Genomic DNA, 21910 nt, shown 5'->3' with positions numbered 1-21910 from the left:
CTGCAATTTTGAGGAGAAAATACTCAGCAATTAATTGACTGATGAATTTTCACATGGTTTGTCTTAATCTAAAGCATATTAAAAACACCACATAGACATATAAACAACAATAAAAACTTGAATCTCACTTTATTTTACAGTGTCCCTGTTTAGGGCTGGGTGATATACCTAAAATCTCAATGTCTTCCAAATTTGGACGATAATCGATATACTGTTGGCCCTATATCTCAATATTTTTGCTGTAGAATCATTAAAAAAGTTGATAGATCATGATTTTGATAGTCCAGCTATTGTTTCCAAGCACATTCAAAATGTTAAGTGCAAAAAAAAAAGATTCAAAATAAAATCTCTAAAAAACCTAGTGACCACTTAATGAAGGAAACTAGCTGAACACTTGATTCATATGGCACACAAATTCTACAGGATTTCCAGGAGACAAATGTCTCGCGTTCTTTAACGCTCCACCTGGAAGCAAAGCCGTTGTGACGCCAAAGTCAAGTCAAGTCAAGTCAAGTTTATTTGTATAGCGCTTTTCACAATACAGATTGTATCAAAGCAGCTTCACAGTATTAAATTTAAATAATACAACAAAGTTTGTTTCAAGAGGAATTTATTGATTGATAAAATTAAATTAAATATCCCCAACTGAGCAACCCAAAGGCAACAGTGGCAAGGAACCGAAAAACTCCATCAAGTGACCTAATGGTGTCCTAAAACTCCATCAGGTGACCTAATGGCTCAGTCGGGGGCCAGTTCTCCTCTGGCATTTATGAGATAGAGGCCGGATTGTAGTTTGAACTGTGGGATTATATGAATGCCTGGCTGAAGAGATGCGACTTTAATCTAGTTTTAAACTGGGAGAGCGAGTCTGAGCAACGAACAGTATCAGGAAGACTATTCCAGAGTTTTGGAGCCAAATGTGAAAATGCTCTCCCTCCTTTGGTGGTTCTGAATATCCTAGGTATGACCAAAAGCCTTGAATTTAGTGATCTTAAAGAGCGCGATGGATTGTAGGGCGACAGAAGATCCGTTAAATAGACAGGAGCTAAGCCGTTTAGGGCTTTATAAGTCAGTAGCAATACCTTGTAATTAATACGGAACTTTATAGGTAACCAATGCAGTGATGATAAAATCGGTGTTATATGATCATATTTTCTTGATCTCGTAAGAACTCTAGCGGCGGCATTTTGGACTAACTGTAGCTTGTTTATTGAGGATGCAGGACAACCAGCTAATAAGGCATTACAGTAATCCAGTCTCGAGGTCATGAATGCATGAACTAACTTTTCTGCATCAGAAACTGATAGCATATTACGTAGCTTAGCAATGTTTCTAAGGTGGAAAAAGGCTGTTTTTGTAACATATGAAATATGATTTTCAAAAGACAGGTTGCAATCGAGTATAACACCCAGGTCTTTTACTGTAGCGGATAAAGTAACAGGACATCCTATGATGTTAAAGTTGTACAAGGTTTTGTGGGCGGTTTTTTGAACCGATAAGTATTACCTCTGTCTTGTCTGGATTTAATAAAAGAAAATTACGCGTCATCCAATCTTTTATATCTTTAACACACTCTGTCAATTTGGAAAATTTAGCGTTTTCATCCGGCCTTGATGAAATATATATTTGAGTGTCATCAGCATAACAATGGAAACTAATTCCATGTTTCCTTATAATATTTCCAAGTGGCATCATATATATTGAAAATAACAGAGGGCCTAACACAGATCCCTGCGGCACTCCATAGTTTACTGGAGTTATGATCGATTTTTCTCCATTTCAAACCCCCTTATGGAAGAAGAAAGCCAATGAGCGCTTATCAGGATCAACTAAATGCTGGATTTTCAAAAGTACGTGAAGTTCACAGCACCATTGTTGCAGTAAACATTGCGTGATGTACTTGAATGATTTGCACGCCAGTCTGTTATTGTAGGGACATCGACTTTACATTTTCACACCCCTAAACATGACACTGAACAAAACAAACTGGTCTGTCCTTGGCCAATGAAAGCTGCGATGGAGTCCAGACCTTCTGCCATCAGTCTGAAGGTCTGGCTACGTGAGACTAGGTTTAAGGGTGGGTTAAGGGATAAGGGAAGGGTCAAAGGTGTCATTTCAGAAATCATTTACAGCTGTAATTACATGCAGGTATCTTTTAACCATAAGTAAAAGTGCATTGTATCAAATTATTCATTTAAATGTTAGTACATACTATTTAAAGACACTTAATATAAAGTGGGTCCAAAATGGTTTAAGAATGAAGTGGCAGTGAAGTCTTTTTGTAGACACATGCAAGACATAATGAGACGCCCTTCAGAGTGTTGATTCCCTTTCAAGTTTGTGTGTTTTGGCAGAAAAATTGTGAAAATGAGACCAAGTTGCATGCTAGAACAAATAAAATGGGGGCTGAATTTGCATCATTTGATTGCATCAGTCAAACTAAGTGCAGTTTTCATTGTATTGCGCCAAATTGTGAAATTCTTTCATGTTGGGTGCAGAAACGGTCAGTGTTTCACTCATTTCCACCAAGTGACGTTTGACAGAAAATTTCAATACAACTAAAAATGGCACAGCCATTATCACAGCAGAACAGTTGCTTTGCTCACCATATGTCCGGTGCTTCCGTCATTAAATTAACGCTGGGAGTTCAACAGGCTCTTCTCTACTTTTACTGTAATTACAACACCTGCTGTGTAACGAGTCACAGTGGCCCACACCAACAGATTGACTGGGGAATATATAATAGCTGCTGGGTCACAGAGGTGTTACATTAAAGTGACTGTGCGTGAAAGGGAAAGAATGAGAAAGGAGAAAGAAAAGAAAGGAAGGGACGTTCTGAGAGCAAGTGGAAGGGTGTTTGAGGTAATGAAGCAGAATAGCATTGCAATACGATTCAATGAGGTGGAATTGGCTGAGTATCAAATCCACACACTTGCATCTCAACCCCTCTCTGAAGAAGAACGAGTGCACGAGTCTGCAAGAAAAATGGCAGCTGTCATTAAAAGTGACACGAAGCTGCCCTGCTACAGACTGCGATGACACAGGGATCCACCCAAGCAGATCAGAGTCAAGTCACTTCAGACAACAACCATGAAAACCCACAGCCTTAAAGGGACAGATCACCTAAAAACGAGACTTCTGTCAGACTTCATTCAGGCCCAAACCTGTATGACTCTTTATTCTGTGGGACATAAAAGAAGGGATTTTATAAAAAAAAAAAAGGGGTTATGTTTTTTTGTCCTTACAATGAAAGCAGTTCCAGACTTGTCATACAGGTTTAGATCGACATGAAGGTGAGTAAATGAAAAAACCCTTTAAATCGTTATTTTTTATTATTATTATTTTGTAAATCTATAAAGCTAACTTGAGTGATAAGCTTTTCACTAGTACTTTAACACATTCCCTTGACTTCAGTTGAACTAAGGTGACAATTTAAAGGTATAGCGGAGGATTTTTTTACTTCCGGGTGGAATGCCTATACTATTGGTCCTCCTAATTGTCAATCATTCTGGTGAATCAATCAAACTTTTCAAAAAGTGGAGAGGGCGGGTCTTATCTACAATTCGGAAAGATCCTCCGCTATACCTTTAAATTTTATGTTCAATTAAAGACCATTCCACCGCAGACTTTACCTTGAATAACACAGCATATTGCAGTTAGTCATTGCATAATTTCTCCATTCATTTATGAACAGCTGTTGGCAAAAACAACTGCTGTGGCTGCATCGTTCTCTTCCTTGATGAATGAAAACATTCAACATTGTTTCATTTAATTGCATTTAATCTCACATATCCTGTAAATGCTACGAATATTAAAGATTAATGTTTTTTTTCTTTCTTTGATGTTCTGAGGCATTGTTGCATATAATCAGAATTAATACATTAGTAATACTTCCTCCTCTTTAAAAATGATAAAGAAAAGTGCTCAGTACCTCTTGCTGAAGGTCTTTGATGATTTTGGTCTTCTTTTCCATCTCCATCTTTAAAAACTTTATCTGTATGGAAGGGAAAAAAATCTTGCATGTTAAGACCAGAGTAACATTTTATACAGGTAAAAATATATATATTTTAATCTGTTTTAACAAAGAATAAAGTATGCTGTTAAATATACACTACCGTTCTAAAGTTTGGGGACAGTAAGTTTTTTTTTTTGTTTGTTTGAAAAAGTATTTTTTTGTTCACATGCAGCAATTATTTATCTATCAAAATTACAGTAAAAATAATATTGTGAAATTTTATTACAATGTAAAAAATTTCCATTTTTTACTTATGTCTGTTTTTATGTTTAATTTATTTTAAAAGGTAATTTATTTCTGTGATGCAAAGCTGAATTTTCAGCATCATTACTCCAGTCTTCAGTGTCACATGATCCTTCAGAAATCATTCTAATATGATGATTTGATGCTCAAAAAACATTTATTATTATTATTATCATCAATGTTGAAAACTGTCGTGCTGCTTAATATTAATTGAATCAATTGAATGCATCCTTGATAAATAAAAGCAATGATTTCTTTAACAAATATTACTGCCACAGATTTTGCACGGTGGTGTACAGTATGTACAGAAATGTCACTGCACTGTTATCTATGCAAACGAAAATCAAGAAACATCTATTTCATTCAAGCATCTTATTTTGAGCCATTCCTGGGTAGTAATTTATGACATGCAAGATGTAATCGAGATTTTTTAGTAAGTGTTTTATTTAAAAAAAAACTTAATATTTTTCCATTAAACTCACTTAAACCCTGTAGTTCCTTCACAAAACCTCAGTCTTGGAAACGTAACGTAAAATTTAATGCACTCCATGTTGTTAATAACAATTTTTTTAAATATATTTTCTTTCTCTTTGTATTTTTACATCAATATAGTACAAGATTATCCTTTTCAAATCAATGTGATAAATGAGTTAGGTCAAAAGTAATCTAAAAGTAATCAAAAAGTAGTCAGATTACATTACCTTAAATGTGTAGTGTAATGGATTATGATAATAACAAAAAATGTTGTCCTGTAATTTGGAATCCGTAACCATCTACTATTAGTAAGCAATCTACCCAGCACTGTTCTGAGCCATATATATTTTGTATTTATGTTATAGGTTTATTGGCTTGGTTTGGGGCTTTACAGATTAAAATAAAGGAAGAAGGAAATTGAATTACAAAGGTAGATCAGATATACTGTACATTTCCTGTATAACCACAATGTAAATTCATGAAAACCTCAATCATATTTACCCCTCACGAATTCAAACGAAAATGAAAATTTCAACACGTCTCTTTGTAGAATACAAATGTGGAAGTGAGAGTTCCCAAAACAATCCGGAGCGTGGTACAAACAGCCAAAAAAGAATCAGAAGTGTTTACAGCCCTGAGGGTGAACCGCAACCAATCAAATAGAACGTTCCACTATTGCTCCTTATTCCTTATTCAGCCAGCTCAGCCCTGAATGTCAAACTACCTCAACTCGCAAACTCTCTCTCTCCTCCCTCCAGCCACGGCAGACACTGTGGAAAAATAACAGCACATCTAAATACTGAAGCCGAGCAGCTGTGCGCATTTCCAGACAATACGCCAGCGTAGCTGCAGGTGGATTCATTCTGATTAGCAATTTAATTGAATACAGTCCAAGAATATATATTGATACGTTGCAGTCAATTTTTTTGGGATTACAATAGAACGGTCTCTTGTTTCTTATTTCCTGGTTTCACGCGGCTTTGTTTTGTGAACTAAATGCATCCTGAGTCTTTTCTATTCTGAGTGTCTTCACTACACATTTTGATTCGTCGAATACTTCAAAGGGTTTATATCAGATTAAGGTTCATGAATAATTTAATTTGAGTTCTTAAAAGAATCTTAAAATGATAGTTTACTAAAACTTTCGTGCAAAAAACAAAGTTCTGTCATAATTTATACACTCTCATTCTCATGTCTTTTCAACATCCATCCATCCATCCATCCATCCTTCCTTCCTTCCTTCCTTCCTTCCTTCCTTCCTTCCTTCCTTCTCTCAGAATATCTTAATTTATATTTATGTTTACTTTTTTTGGTGAATTCTCCCTTGAGAATTCTCCCTTATGTTTGTCCATATAATGAAAGTCAATGGGGTCCAAAATAACACTGGACCCCATTGGCTTTCACTGTATGGACCAAAAACAAACAAAATAAACAACACTAAGACATATGTGACCCTGGACCACAAATCCAGTCACATGGGTCAGTTTTTTTTAAATTGAGATTTATACATCATAAAAGCTAAATAAATAAGCTTTTCATTGATGTATGGTTTGTTAGGATATGACAATATTTGGGCGATATACAACTATTTGAAAACCTGGAATCAGAGGGTGCAAAAAAATCGAAACACTGAGAAAATCTCATTTAAAGTTGTCCATTTACAGTATGTTCGCGATTGTGCTGTATTCACTCACAAAAATAAATGTTTTATATATTTACGGTAGGAAATTTACAAAATATCTTCATGGAACTTGATCTTTACTTAATATCCTAATGATTTTTGGTATAAAAGAAAAATCGATAACTTTGACCCCATACACTGTATTGTTGCTGGTTTTGTGATCCAGGGTCACATATATCAAAATATCGAAGAAAGTCAATGACATGAGAGTAAATAAATGAGTCTCTCAGTGCACAAGTTTTGAATATGCAGTTAAAATAAGTTGATATGGACCTTATTTATTTTGCCCAAACTCAGAGGACAATGCTAACGGCTCAACATAATAGCCAGCTAATATAAAGGTTGGCATAAAAAGACACTTACAGGCAAACAAAAGGTCACAGCTCGTTGGGCCGTTTCAACAGCAGTGCAAAATGTTAACATTCCCCGAACTGAACGGGCACATTGTTGCAGCTTGTGAATATATCTGGGGTTGTGAATCAGCTTTGCTCTCTGTAATTGGTGTCAATTGGTGGTGAACTATTCACAGAATGGAAAGAATGGCCAGAGCTGGTGAAATGCTAATTCTGAGAGCTTCATTCTCATTCCGAACACGAGCCCCAGTGCCTCTATCCCCCGCAGTACGGCGCAGACACACACAGAGATGAAACAAGAAAAGTTGCATCCAGATAATTGTGTATCTCTTCCAGAGACAGCAAGGTGCTTCCTACAGTTTTCCATAATTACTGGAACATAACACTTCCACACCTAAAGGTAAATGCCTAAAATAGAAGAGGCTATCTATGGCCCCTCCATGCCATCTCACTGACTTCAATGAGGATTCTAGTGTTTTCCTGGTAATTCGTTTGGAGGGTGCAGTGGAAACACAGTAAACATTCAAAATGGAGAAGTCATGATTTAGTCGGGACATGCTCCAGTACGGCAACAACAAACCTAAACAATTCTATTTCTGCACTGATCTATAGACCTTATGTAGCTCCGCAACTTTTCAGCACTGCGCTCGATGTCTTTTGTCTTCCGGTTTGTATTCTCACAAAATCTTCCCGGTCTACTGACGTTTGTTAAGACGTCTGCTTTCATTAACGTTACATTAAGTAAATCCACATCACCAGCTTATCATTCGTCGACAGCGATGCCATAGAGACATACAGAGCGACCGTAAAACCGGAAGTTCAAAGACAATATTCTAAAGATGGCGGCGCCCTTGTTTGTCTGGCGCATCAGGGCGGATTATTCAATTAGAGAGAGATCTATTTGTACAGTACTATGATTTTGTATTTTATTTTTATCATTCTAGTTTTAAAGGGTAAAACTTGGTAGCACTTTATTTTAATGGTCCACTTTTAGACATTTTACTTACTATAAGTAACTTTGCAACTACATGTCAACTAAATATCATTAGAATATTAGTAGTCTGTCTGCTTAATATCTGCTAATACTTTATTTTGAAGCTCCCAACAGACATTCTACTGACTATAAGGAACTTTGCAAGTACATATCAACTTATTCTATTAACCCGAACCCTAACACCTACAGTCTACTAACTAACAGTCTACTAATACTCTAATGAGAGTTAGTTGACATGTAGTTGCAAAGTTACTTATAGTTGGTTGAATGTCTAAATTGGACCATCAAAATAAAGTGTAATTCCTTTATATATATATATATATATATATTTTAAGAGTGTTGAAATATTAATTTGCCAGTATTCTATTTGTATTGTAAATAACACAGATTTTTTAACTTGCTCTTTATAATAACTTTATGCTTTGTACTAGTACTTTTACTGTATTTTCAGTCATTTTTTATGTACAATTTGTAATTTTTCAATAATCAAGAAAGGTTTTTCCAATTTTCCATTAGGCCTATACTATCATGCTAAGCATTTTGAAAAGTAGTAGTTGTTGTTGTTGTTTCCGTTATGAAAATCAGAAACGTCATTAAATCTGAAGCTTTTCCATCATGATCTGAAAGCATCTTTTTTACATGTTCGTATTTAAAAAATATAAATTATTATTATTTTTGAATTTTATAAATTAAAGTTTATTGACCGTTATCTAACCTGTTGTGTCAGCAACCCCAAGGCTTTTTCTTTCATTCCAAAAAGTGAAAAAATGTCATTACCATCACACATTCTGCCACAATACTGTTGAAAGTTGATCAAGGCCATGATCAGATCTTTATTCCAGGATATGTATTGAATATTTTACCAGACTAGAGAAGCTTGCTTTTCTTTTAAGATTTCAAGAAGTCAAAAGTGCTGAAGAAACTGAAGACTCAGCCATGGACAGTAATGTCATGAGTAATCATGCAAGCGGCAAAAGCTATAGGCCATTAGGCTATTATCATTAGTATTTTGACAGTCCCCAAAAGCCAAGTTCATGTTTTTAGCATTTCAGCAGGTTGCATTTATACAGTTTAACGCATCAGTGTAAAGGGTCTCACGGTGGCCTGTTGTTTCTCTGCACGTTCAGCTGCATCATCCAGTTGTTTCTGCAGAGCTGCCTGGAGCGACTTCATCTCATCCCTGTGAATGAGAGAGATATGGCACAGAGAAAAACAAATGAAAAACAGTGCATGGGGATAGCGATCACAATGGCCATCTTAAATGTGTGGTATACTCTAAAACACACATACAGTCACGCCATATCAGCACATGAGCACAACCAAAATTCACCAATATCTGAGCAATATATATAAATAAAGGTCCATGACAAATATGTAAATCAATACACCCTACCATAAAGCATGGATTGCTCACAATGTAAGCTTGATGCCGAGTGATAAATAATGTGAATTGATATGCTATACCCTTTACTAAAAAAACAAAAAAGACTAAAATAAAATCAGCTGCATTGTGCATCGCAAAACAGAAGATTGATATGCATCAATGTTTTATTTCATGGGGATGGAAAATGTAACTTTTCTTCCCTGTGGTGAAAACTCACCAAACTTTGGATGCATGCGAGGTCTGTGGCTAATTGCATTCTCTGTAATTTAAGGATGGATGGGATGTATGGTTGCCTAGCAACTGGTGGATAACTTTGCGATATTCATAACATACGCACCACTACACTGTTTGAGCTTATATTTCACATGAGAGTCACACAAATTTGCCTCGAGGAACACTGAGTTCCACCAAGTTCCACCATTAAGATGTTTTTCAGTATCTGACATTTCAGGCAAACACAATGGCTAAAGATTTTAAAGGGTAACACTTTATTTCGATGGCCCAATTTAGATATTGCGGAGGATTGTCAATGGAACTTCATCTTCACAAAAGGGCACTGTGGGTGTAAAGCAGCCAACAAGGGGTAGACTCTAGAGGACCTTCTGAATCATGAAATGACAAAAAGGACGCCCTGAAGTTGTGTTGCCTTAACAGACAAGCATGTGAAGGTCACATGACCGGAAGCCTGAACAATTTTGATCATGTCAATTTATCTTTCATCTACTTTATGATGTTCTCGCAAGCAGCGCGGGGACAAAAGCCGTGTGAATGGAGCGAGGCCGGTGGCGCAAGGGTTAATGAGTGTCACCTGCGCGCCACACCGGTCTCCAGTCCCACGGAGGAACACCAGAAGGATAAAAAGAGGATTGACGACAGTGAAGGACAAGAGAGGACCAGGCCTGGACATTGTGTTGTTGTTTTGTTCTAGTTTACGTGACAGTAGTCCGTGAGAGGCTGTCATTTTTCTTTCATTTTGTTGTTTATGTTTATCTCATGATTAATGTCCGTCAGTTCCCACCTCCTTCTCTGAGCCTTTACCATTGTTACAGATGTCTTCTTGTATCGACTGGATTCTTTTTATAGTTTATTTTTAATGAAACCTAAAAGTCATATTAAATGTTTATCCAGTGGCTCATTTATATCAGCATGCGTTATGTTGTGTTCTTTGAAAACAATGTAACATCTACACTAAACCCTACCCTGAACCTAGTCTCAGCCTCAGACACACCTACGCTTGAACGCTTGAAGCGTATAGCACACAAAATGGGAAACCCTTCAGGAGATTCAAAGCTGTCATCTGATTGGTTGAATTCTAGAGGATGTCTAGGAGACGTGTGTGTCGCGTTCTTTAACGGAAGCAAAGCTGTAGTGACGCCAAACCCCCTAATGGAAGAAGAAAGCCGTTGTGTTTACAACTGTGACAATGAGCTCTTATCGGGATCAACTAAAAGCTGAATTTCCAAAAGTATGTGAAGCATGTGAAGTTTGTGGCATAGACTCTTTAAAATACGTCCAAGAGCTTTCCTCGCCAGTCTGTTATAGCAGGGACATCGATATTACATTTTCACGCCCCTAAACATAACGATAAACAAAACGAACTGTGATTGTATGCTTTATATGTCGGTCAGAAGGCCTCTTGGGGTCTGTCCTTGGCCAATGAAAGCTGCTAATGATTCCAGACCTTCTGCTGTCAGTCTGAAGATCTGGCTACGCAAGACTACCCTAAACCCAACCAAAAGTGTAGGAAAGTAAGAGATAAAAACTCCATGCCATTTTAGCTTCCTACTATGAGACTTTGAGCTCTTTTAATCGAGTGGCGTAGCTTGTGTATCACAGGTTTTCACAGGTTTTAACTGAGTCCTCTGTTTGTCCAGTGCTGTACCAAGTGAGTTACTGAGCAAATGCACTTATTCAGAAAAGGCACACAGCTGGTTATGTGATTTCAAAATATAGTACTGTGCAAGGAACTACTAGAAAATAAGTCTTTATTAATGCATAACCTGCCACTTTATTCATACTTTGTGTGAAAAAGTAATAAAAGTCATTGGCATTTTACTGCCTCGATTGTTCATTTCAGCTGGAAACCGCAGTGAATTGCATTTAGCTACATTGTAAAATTTTCCCCAAAAGAAACATTATTATTCATTTCAAAGTCATAAAGCTTTCTGTTGATATCCAGGTTTACATTATGTTTTGAACGTCAGATTTTCTATGTGGACCCCACTGCATGTTTGCTGCATTAAATCCTCTGAGAAACATCACTGTGTGCCAACTTGCAGGCGAAATACAGCATCCATTGTCATTCTCCTGACTTGCGTAATCACAAATGTCCATGGGACATTTCTTTTTCTACCAGGTGCTTATATTGTCATTTTAATCAAGAGAGTGAAGGTCAGAAACTTCAGCACATCTGCCCTGAATTTCAATATCTGTCTGCTGTTGATTGGGGTTAAAAATAGAAGCCATTACGCACACCTGACACAGGGGGAAATTGAATTCTGTCACTAACTCTCCACAGCCAACATGGATTGAACGTTGATGGATCCAGTCTGTTGCCATGATGCCACCAAGAGTGTGCGGTTTTCTATCACTGAAAACCCCACGACGATTCAATCTGGTTTAAACCGAGAAGGTCGTAAAAGCTGCGTTAAAGAACCCTGTGTTGCTCTTGAAACTGGGAAATAACAGTGGCTGAGAGAGCCTTAGAGATGTACGCGACAAATGGCGGAGCATCTGTCTATAGCCGTGTGCATGTAAACAGTTGCTAACAGTCTCTAATTATTGATGTTGGTGTGTGAGAGTGAGTAATTCATTAAAGAGTCTCTCACAGCACTGTTTCCTTCACAGTTCATTTCATCTAAAGTTGACTGAAACACCGCATGGGCTGAGATCCTTGTCTTTAAACTTTTTGAAAAGATTTTTCTTTTCTTAAAAACGGAATTAATACTTTTATAAAGCAAGGACACATTAAAGTGACAGTAAATACATTTATGATGTTACAAAATAATTCTATTTCAAGTAAATGCCGTTATATTGAACTTTCTATTTATCAAAAAATCCTGTAAAAAATGTCAATTTTCACACAAATATTAAACAGCACGGCCGTTTCCGACAGTGATAATAATATGAAATGTTTCTTGAGCAGCAAATCAGCATATTAGATGTGCACGCTATTATAGTTATCTATATAGTTACCATTCTTGGTGTGAACAGGCCTTCAAAAAGTCATTCATTTCTACAGCGATCATGGGAGGAACTGCGGAAACATAATAAAACATTTACCTTTGCTTGTGACTGAGCTCAAGGATCCTCTGCACATCCTTCTTAGGCACGGCGTCTTCATTCTTAAAAGACTGCGGAGAAAGAACAGAAAAGCTGTGATGTATGCTTTACGATATTGTATATCTGTATGTGAGCGTTTGAGCTGTTTATTTTTGGATTTGACGTGGCAGATAATGCTGACACTGTCAGATTTGTTCATCTGTAAAGATATGACATCCTCCTATATGCTGATTTTTTTCCAGTAAGCCTGGAAAACCCAGTAAATAGAGCTTTACCAATTTGAGAGAAATTTAGCTTTGGTGGGGCAGTTCCAAAGCATCTGTTTCCCTCCTCAGAGAAACATCAGCGAGATCAGAGGGAGGAAATCTGACTAATTCTCATTATAGCCTCATTTCCATTTTCTTCAATCAGCATACACCATGAATAATGGAGTGCAAAACCTTGAAAGAGAAATATATGAAACCTTTCTCATTCAGATCATTTCTAGAATTGTGCATTGATGAATTCTGATGTTTATTATGAGCATAGTTTTTTTTTTATATGCAAATTTGTATCCACTGTCAAAGAGAAGTCATGGTTGTGAAGGGTTAGTAAAATATTACATGTACTCTGGATTACATAAATCAGTTATCATAATCAATATTATTAAATTGGTAACACTTTAAAATAAGTTTTCATTAGTTAACAACTTTAGTTAACATGGACTAAGAATGAACAATACTTCTAGAGCATTTATTCATCTTAGTTAATGTTAATTTCAACATTTATTATAACATTAGTTAATGCACTGTGAACTAACATGAACAAACAATGAACAGAAAGTATTTAATAAATACTGTAACAAATGTATTACTCATTGTTAGTTCATGTTAATACATTATTAATACATTAACTAAATGTAAACAAATGAGACCTTATTGTAAAGTGTTACCATTAAATGTCACAAGGAAACAGAGAAGAACAATTCATATTATTTTTAGTATACATTTTCTCACTGTACTATAGGCAGATTTACTGTTAAAAAGGCAAGGCCGTCTATATGAGCAATAGCACACGATTAGGAGACGGCCTGGAGCTCACAGTCACATCTCTGAAAACGTCTAAACAAATTTTGAAATGGGAGCTGTTTATATATAAATTGCATATTTGATGTCTAAACAACTACATTCTTGCCTTAAAAAAATCCTAAAAGTACCCTCTGTGAAATAATAACAGTATTTGTAAAATTACAGTGTGTTTGCTCCTCCGACATTGAGGCTCGCCGTGAGAAAAACTGCTGGTATAGATCCGGCAGGAACAAGCGGAGTGATACAAATTGTGAAACGGTTTGTGTGATATAGTACAATATACATTGAATAGGCCTACATATACATAAAATTATGAAATTATGAAATACAACCAGTTTTCATTAGAAAACAGAATGAAACTAATGATATAAAATTCTGTTAAATAATAAATAAATAAAATAATAATGTGTTGGATGTGTCATACACCTCTGCATCCACATCACCATTCCTTATAAAATAGTAGACAGACAGATAGACAGATATAGAGAGATAGATAGAATATATAGATAGAGAGATAGAGATACAGTACTTACAGACAGACAGACAGATATAGAGAGATAGATAGAATATATAGATAGAGAGATAGATAGAATATATAGATAGAGAGATAGAGAGATAGAGATACAGTACTTACAGACAGACAGATATAGAGAGATAGATAGAATATATAGATAGAGAGATAGAGATACAGTACTTACAGACAGACAGACAGACAGACAGACAGACAGATATAGAGAGATAGATAGAATATATAGATAGAGAGATAGAGAGATAGAGATACAGTACTTACAGACAGACAGACAGATATAGAGAGATAGATAGAATATATAGATAGAGAGATAGATAGAATATATAGATAGAGAGATAGAGAGATAGAGATACAGTACTTACAGACAGACAGACAGATATAGAGAGATAGATAGAATATATAGATAGAGAGATAGATAGAATATATAGATAGAGAGATAGAGATACAGTACTTACAGACAGACAGACAGATATAGAGAGATAGATAGAATATATAGATAGAGAGATAGAGATACAGTACTTACAGACAGACAGACAGATATAGAGAGATAGATAGAATATATAGATAGAGAGATAGATAGAATATATAGATATATAGATAGAGAGATAGAGATACAGTACTTACAGACAGACAGACAGACAGATATAGAGAGATAGATAGAATATATAGATAGAGAGATAGAGAGATAGAGATACAGTACTTACAGACAGACAGACAGACAGATATAGAGAGATAGATAGAATATATAGATAGAGAGATAGAGATACAGTACTTACAGACAGACAGACAGATATAGAGAGATAGATAGAATATATAGATAGAGAGATAGAGAGATAGAGATACAGTACTTACAGACAGACAGACAGATATAGAGAGATAGATAGAATATATAGATAGAGAGATAGATAGAATATATAGATAGAGAGATAGATAGAATATATAGATAGAGAGATAGAGAGATAGAGATACAGTACTTACAGACAGACAGATGGATACATGGAAAAAAGTGTTACCAAAAATTGTGTTTATCATATCCAAAGTTATCACATTAACTTTGACAGTCCTAAAAATCTATTGAAAAAAATAAAATAAAAATCATTTCAGCATTGGGGTCCATTTAAAAAGTTTTAAGGGTGTGTCCTCTTTACTCCTGTTTATATTTCCGTCAACACAGTACAAGATTATTCTAGTCTCTGACAGCAAATAAATAGTAGTTCAAACAAAAGAATGTCCCACAAAAAAGATGAACAAGAAACAAGAAAAGAGCACTTAAACAATTTCATTCTACTTGACATTCTTTGGCATGAAACATATTGGTCATCACTATTGCTCTGTCGCCCCGCTCGGACTCCTCTGTGTTTCCAGAAGCTAACAGCAGCAAAGCTTTGTCAGGGGAAGACCATCTGTGCAGCTGTTGAGTTGTATTGAGATTGGCATCGCGGTGTCTTTTCAGGCCAAGCTGGCAGGAATGTGCCGGCACAAACACACAAACCCCTGCCAAGACTACAGGCTCCATCAGGCGAAGTTTAATGATGATGAGCAGCACTCTGGGGAGATCTCATTATAAAAAATAAACAGTATGGACAGTAAATCTGCTCAACAAAAAGGTTAACTGGTCACATATACATAATTGATCACACTAAAAAGGTCATGGTTGATCATGGTTTTACAAATCCACTGGAAATCCCGGCCTTAAAACTCAAGGGATCTGGCAGTTCGGCTCAGGGCCAGGGATTCAGCAGTCGGGCCCTTGAGGTTCTGCTGCTCTTGCACACCCAACACCACATAACATCCTAGCAGAACCATTACACTTTAACATTCACACGCTTAGTGACACACTGAATCTCAATGAACAGATCATACAGAAACACAACTGCATCAAAATCATGATGATCCATTTCAGTGATGGATATATTTTTCAATATATCTATATAAAAAAAAGCTCTTTCAAACTATTTCTGTCAGTTTTATTTACGCCGTTATTGTCCTTATCCATTAACGCTCCAAGCACTTCAGCAGAACAATAAATCACTCTATGAATTAGATTGAATGCATTTGGAGCGCAGGGTTTTTTCTTCTCAGGCACCAGTGCCTGGTTGACTGCCATTGGACAAGGCAATCAAGTATTTGATTGACTGGCTCAGATGTCTGGAATAATGCATTCTCTTTGTGGCTAATCTGTCTCCATATGCGCCAGCACTGCTTTACATGTCTGCTTGCCAGGCTTACTAATGCAGCTCAGTTTTTTTTATGGTTGCTTAGTGGCTGACTTTTTGCATATTGGTTTAGTGGTTTATTGTGTCCTGTTCACAGTATAAAATCCAACCGATAATTCTGCTCTCAATGATTTTCTGAGAGATCGCTCACGCTCACGCAATCGAATGTAATGGGGTGCTTTCATTTGCAATTATTAGTTCAGCCAGCAAGTTTACCCATCTACTTTGGCTAGCTAACATCGCAATGTACAAGAAACAAGCCTTATTTGTAGGTTGTGAATACGTGGGACAGTACACCAACAAATGAAAATTCTGTCCTCGTTTGCTCACATGTCATGTCTGACTTTCTTTCTTCTGTGGGATAAAAAATATATTTTGACCAAACCAAACAGTTACCAAACTTCCACTTCATGGGGAAAACCTCGGAGACAAAAAAAACAAATCCTCTTTTGTGATCCACAGGAGAAAGAAAGTCATAGATGTTTGAAACAACGTGAGGGTGAGTAAATGACAATTTTTTGGGTGAACTACCCTTTTAAAATTGAGGCTGAGAACAATCTTTTTGAGACACAAATACTACAAAGTCATAAAAACATATTCATATTTCCTCAAATATAGCCAAAACTGACTGACTGGCTGGCTGACTAACCAATTAACTAATTATTTTTGCAGTTTTGTGAAAAGGTTCCCAGCATGCATTTCAGCAAAAAAATGATACAGTTATTGTTAAAGATTCCGTTTTTTTTCTCTCCAAAATGCACTTATATTTGAAAACAATCATGAAATAACAATAATCAATATTATATTCATAAATTCATATTAATCTATAACAATAAATGCAGAACATTTTTGTTTATACTTAATGCATTTAATACTTACTGCATTAATGCAATGTTAACTAATTTAGTCTTTTTGTAAAGTGTTACCCTTTTATCTACAAGAAACTATAGAAGATAATGTATGTTTTTCAATTAAATGTTATGTGCTTTTTGTTTTAAGCCTTTGCAAAGTCACAAAAATGTGTTAAAAAATGGCAAAAAAGAGAAACAAAAAGAGACAAACTTCTGCCCAATATATCAATACTTCTTTAAGGTATAGAAAATGTTTACACCTCAGAATGGCATAAAGTGAAAATAAATGTCAACAAAACATAAAATGCAAAAGCAACACATGATAAGAGCAGACTATAAGATCTGAGAAGCAGAAACACCTTGAGTAGCATTACAGCTAGTGCAAAACCTTGAGCAGCCACAAAGAGTTAGAAAATGAAATGAGACGCCTCTCTCACTTGAAGAAAAATCTTCCTCCATCTGCAAGCATTAAATCATGTAACAAAGATGCACTCATATGGATTATTTACATTTTGAAAGGAACACAAATCCCTTTAAGTTTCCCATCAGCACACAGTGAGGAAGGAGAGAGTTTTACCTGCAGGTTCCCCTTGATGCTGTCCAGCTCCTTTGATGTTTTGGAGAGTTGTCGTAAAATTCCCGTCCTCTCTGTGAAAACCTCCTTCAGCTTCTTCTCCAGCCCCTCATAGCTACAGGAAGAGAAAAGAAATAGAAAGATGACTTCTTTAAATCTACGGCATGCCTGGCAAATTCATTCTGCACGGCAGGTTGCGGCGGCCTGGAGGATTTCAAGCCATTGTGAGTGGGTGATGAACTCAAGAAAACATCCAATAGTTCATCACGAAAATCCTGAAAAAGAACTGGTGACCTCGCCTCAAAGTCACGTCAGGCTCTGTTTCAGGATTTCCTGACGTCTAAGGTAGCAGACAGAGAAAAATATAGAAATATTTTATGTTTTAAAAGCCTTTAAGTAACACATTACAGTAAGGTCTAATTTGTTAATGTTAGTTAATGCATTAACTAATAATGAGCAATATCTTTTTACAGTAATTATTAAAGGTGCAGAATGTAATATTGATGGCTAGTGGTTGAAACGGGTACTGCAGTCCAAATTCTAAATATTGAAGAGGGTTATTTCCCCGCTCCATCTCACGCTCTACATTGAGGACACGAAACAGGAACGAGCGCAATTGGCAATGGAAGGCGAGGAGATTTATCCATGTTTTAATATGCTCCCGTTCATAGAGACTTTTGAGATGGACGTCGAGGCTTTTTAGGTTGAGTACATTCTCTGACCCAATTCATTTGCTGGCTTCCATGACTGCAATACGCTGTATTTTACGCCAACTGGCAACCCGGGGTGTCGAAATACTACTGGGTAAATTGGCAGTGGGCGGGATCATACAGACCAAAAAAAAAACAGACATTCTGACACGGAACACGCATTCCAAAGTAGAATCACTGGCTGTTGCTGTTTCTCAAAGAAACAAGAATGTGAACATATAGCATGTTTCCTAAATCTCTGCAAACATATTATGATATTTTTATATTTCATATTATGGTATTTTTACTTTAGCACAGTAAAAAATTACATACAGCACCTTTAACCTTTGTTAATGTAAGTTAATACAAATATTCATGTTCATGTTAGTTCACGGTGCATTTACTAATGTTAACAAATAAAACTTTTGATTTTAATAATGTATTAGCAAATAGTGAAACTAACAATTATAAATGCTATAGAAGTATTGTTCATTGTTAGATACATTATGATACTTTTTTTCAGGATTTTTTTTTATGAAAACAAAGTTCAAAAGAACAGCATTTATAAAAAAAAAAAAATTATGTCATAATAAATGTCTTTTTTTTAATCAATTCAATGCATCCTTGCTGAATAAAGGTATGAATTTCTTATTTTAAAAAATCGTACCTGAAACGATAGTGTATATAAAATGCAATTGAATTACACAAAATATGTCAATATTTACCAGCAGGGGCCATTGCTAACCAGTCAAACCTCAATCCCCTGGAATGCTAAGCTACAAAACAACCAGCCTCACCCACATAAATACACACATATACATATTTATACCGTACTTCTCTGTCAGAATTTCAACGCTTTGCCAACCCAAAAAGACAGACACAGCTGTGCATAGCACAAAAAAAGAAATAAATAAAATGTGCCGTGATTTTCTTTTGTCATTGTCCCAAATACAAATCATAAATAAGTTATGTAGAGTACAGTCAGATGCTTTCAACAAATGGGTTCTTTGCCAAAGCATCCTGAGCTGCTGTAGCTGAACCTTTATATGTCAGGGAAACCAAAGCACAGTCATACTAATCTCCATGATAGGAAAGCAACACCTGTGAAATAAATAAATCATGCTGGAAGGCATCATGCCTATAAAACTCCCACAGTGTGATGTCTGTGAAACTGATCAAGGGTGTGTGCTGGAAGAGACAGATAGAGATAGAAAAAACATCACGCTCTCTCTACTAGATGTCAATGGAGTTGGACTCATCTAGGGCAGACCAATGAGGGGTCAATAATAGAGTCTGGCTCAAACAAGGGGACAAGGTTTGGCTGGTTAGTTTGACCCAGTTAGCCCCTGCTGCTAAATGGCACAGCTATATAATATCTGGCAGCAAGAAGCATCTTTCGATTCATTGACGGCCATTCAACCAAAGATGTGTTGTGGTTTTTATCTGTGAACATCACTATTAGTTATAAAATGCATGTGCCCTCGTAATCTTAAATCAAAATAACTTCCCCTCCCTCTTGTAGCATCTGTTTTCTTCTCTGATGACGTGTTTACTGGCATGAGGGCGGGACAACCTGTCACTCACATCAGATCAACCAATAGCAAACCACAACCATCCAACCATCCAATCAATTCCCCACAGACAAAATCAAGTCCCACCCTACATTTCTTCTTGTTCGAGAAGCCGTTTCACTTCCGTTACATGGTGGACAGAAACTTTTACTATGACTTCATTAAATTCTAAAGCATAATATCACTTATTACTCCACTACATTTCATAAAAACATGTCGTTCCTTGTTATTTTGAACTGAAGAAACAGTCACCCACTCCTACACACGATAGCAATGTCCGATTCATGAACAAGCTGATTATTTTCAATTAACCTGTTCAATTGGTTCGCAAATAACACTGAAAGATTCATTTGTGAACTGGACTGATTTGACTGCATCTGTTCTCGAGTCAACAACTCACTTATTCACATGATCTGGTCGGAGCAAGTCTCCAGTGAGCAATTCACTGAATTCACGAATCAAACTGAGCAAAGAACGGGAGATCCTCGGAGGTTGAGTAAGCACGCGACTGATGCCGCGAATATTAAGTTACTAATGCGGAATTAGCGCGAATAAAAACTAAACAATGTTAAAATAATGCACATGAATCCCCAATGTATTTCAATATATTTGTAATTACATATTTGTTATGAAGTTGCAATTTATCACTTATAAAATGAATAATAAAACATTTATTAACTTTAATTTTTTGGGACTTTAGCTTATTCACCGTATCCCCCAGAGTTAGATAAGTCCACCACACATACCCTTCTCATCTCCGTGCGTGCCGTAACTCTGTCTGACGCACCCACCGCTAGCCTAGCTTAGCACAAAGACTGGAGGTAAATGGCTCCACCTAGCATACTGCTCCCAATAAGTGACAAAATAATGCCAACATTTTCCTATTTACATGTTGTGATTTGTATAGTCACAGCGTGTACAAATAACAAGGTCACATGAGACACAGCCATCTTCTAACCGTATACATACTGGGAACTATTTTCTCAGAAGGCGAAGCACTGCTACTTGGGCGGAGTGATTTGCTCGCAGCGCCTGAGAAGCCCCGTGGGGAGGAGCAGAGAGTTCACTCAGACAGAGTTACGGCACGCACGGAGATGAGAAGGGTATGTATGGACTTATCTAACTCTGGGGGATACGGTGAATAAGCTAAAGTCCAAAATGTCGGCGTGTTCCTTTAATTTGACATTTGACATATATACAGTTCAAAAGTGTACTTATAGTTCTAGGACAATACTTCCTCAATACATATGTCACTTTTCTCAAAACTCTTCACACAGAACTCTTCTTCTAACCAACTTTCAGCTTGGCACAGCAGTTCATTTAGCATGCACACTGCACTAAAGCTACCAAAACACTTCATACACGTCTCAAATCAACTCATTCTTACATAAGACTAGCAAAGAATGTGACCCAACAAAGCACACTTCGGCACTCATAACATGTAAATAAAAATTTACATTACAGTACAAAAGTATTCTTAAGTTTCCACTTTTGTATAGATGGTAATCAAATATAAAGACTAACACCTGTCTAATTGTTCAGCTAAATGTTTTTGAACATGGCGTTACTGTAGAAATGTCTTATTCAGTTTTGTATTGTGTTAAGTTTAATATTTTAGAAAAGAGTATAATTGGCCTGTAGGTACATCGAGTTTTGGCAGTGGTTGCGTCTAAGTGAGAGAAGAATTTATGTGATTTGAATGACATTGAATGCATTTGTGCCAAAGCACTGATAAATGAGCCACATAAGCTATGTTTCCATCCAAAGTTGCACTTAACCTTAAATTTAACTGATGTGCAAAACTGGATTATTACATTAAACATTTGTGAATCAGCATTTCCATCCCACTCGTTCAAGAGAACAAAATTGTCACTTATTACGACAAATGCCAAGCAGCTGACATTAGATGACCGGGAATGCTACCGGATAACTTTCTCCCGATATTACAGCCCAATCTCATCCCAAGTTGTCATATACTGACGCTTTT

At 36.4% G+C, this 21910-nt stretch overlaps 1 protein-coding gene across 1 annotated transcript in view; it reads right to left on the bottom strand.

The window, feature by feature from the left end:
- The window catches only part of luzp2 (leucine zipper protein 2), a 114661-nt gene that overhangs the window by 30994 nt on the left and 61757 nt on the right, over window positions 1-21910 (bottom strand). The window contains exons 2-5 of the mRNA XM_082182603.1: window positions 17667-17778; window positions 12427-12497; window positions 8859-8940; window positions 3932-3994 (exon numbers count right to left, since the gene is read on the bottom strand). Coding sequence (XP_082038729.1) covers window positions 3932-3994; window positions 8859-8940; window positions 12427-12497; window positions 17667-17778 — 328 coding nt within the window. The remainder of the gene's footprint in view (window positions 1-3931; window positions 3995-8858; window positions 8941-12426; window positions 12498-17666; window positions 17779-21910) is intronic.

Source organism: Leuciscus leuciscus (assembly GCF_965113295.1).
Source record: "Leuciscus leuciscus genome assembly, chromosome: 10".
Taxonomy (NCBI): Eukaryota; Metazoa; Chordata; class Actinopteri; order Cypriniformes; family Leuciscidae; genus Leuciscus; species Leuciscus leuciscus.
This window is presented reverse-complemented; position numbering and strand designations above follow the sequence as displayed.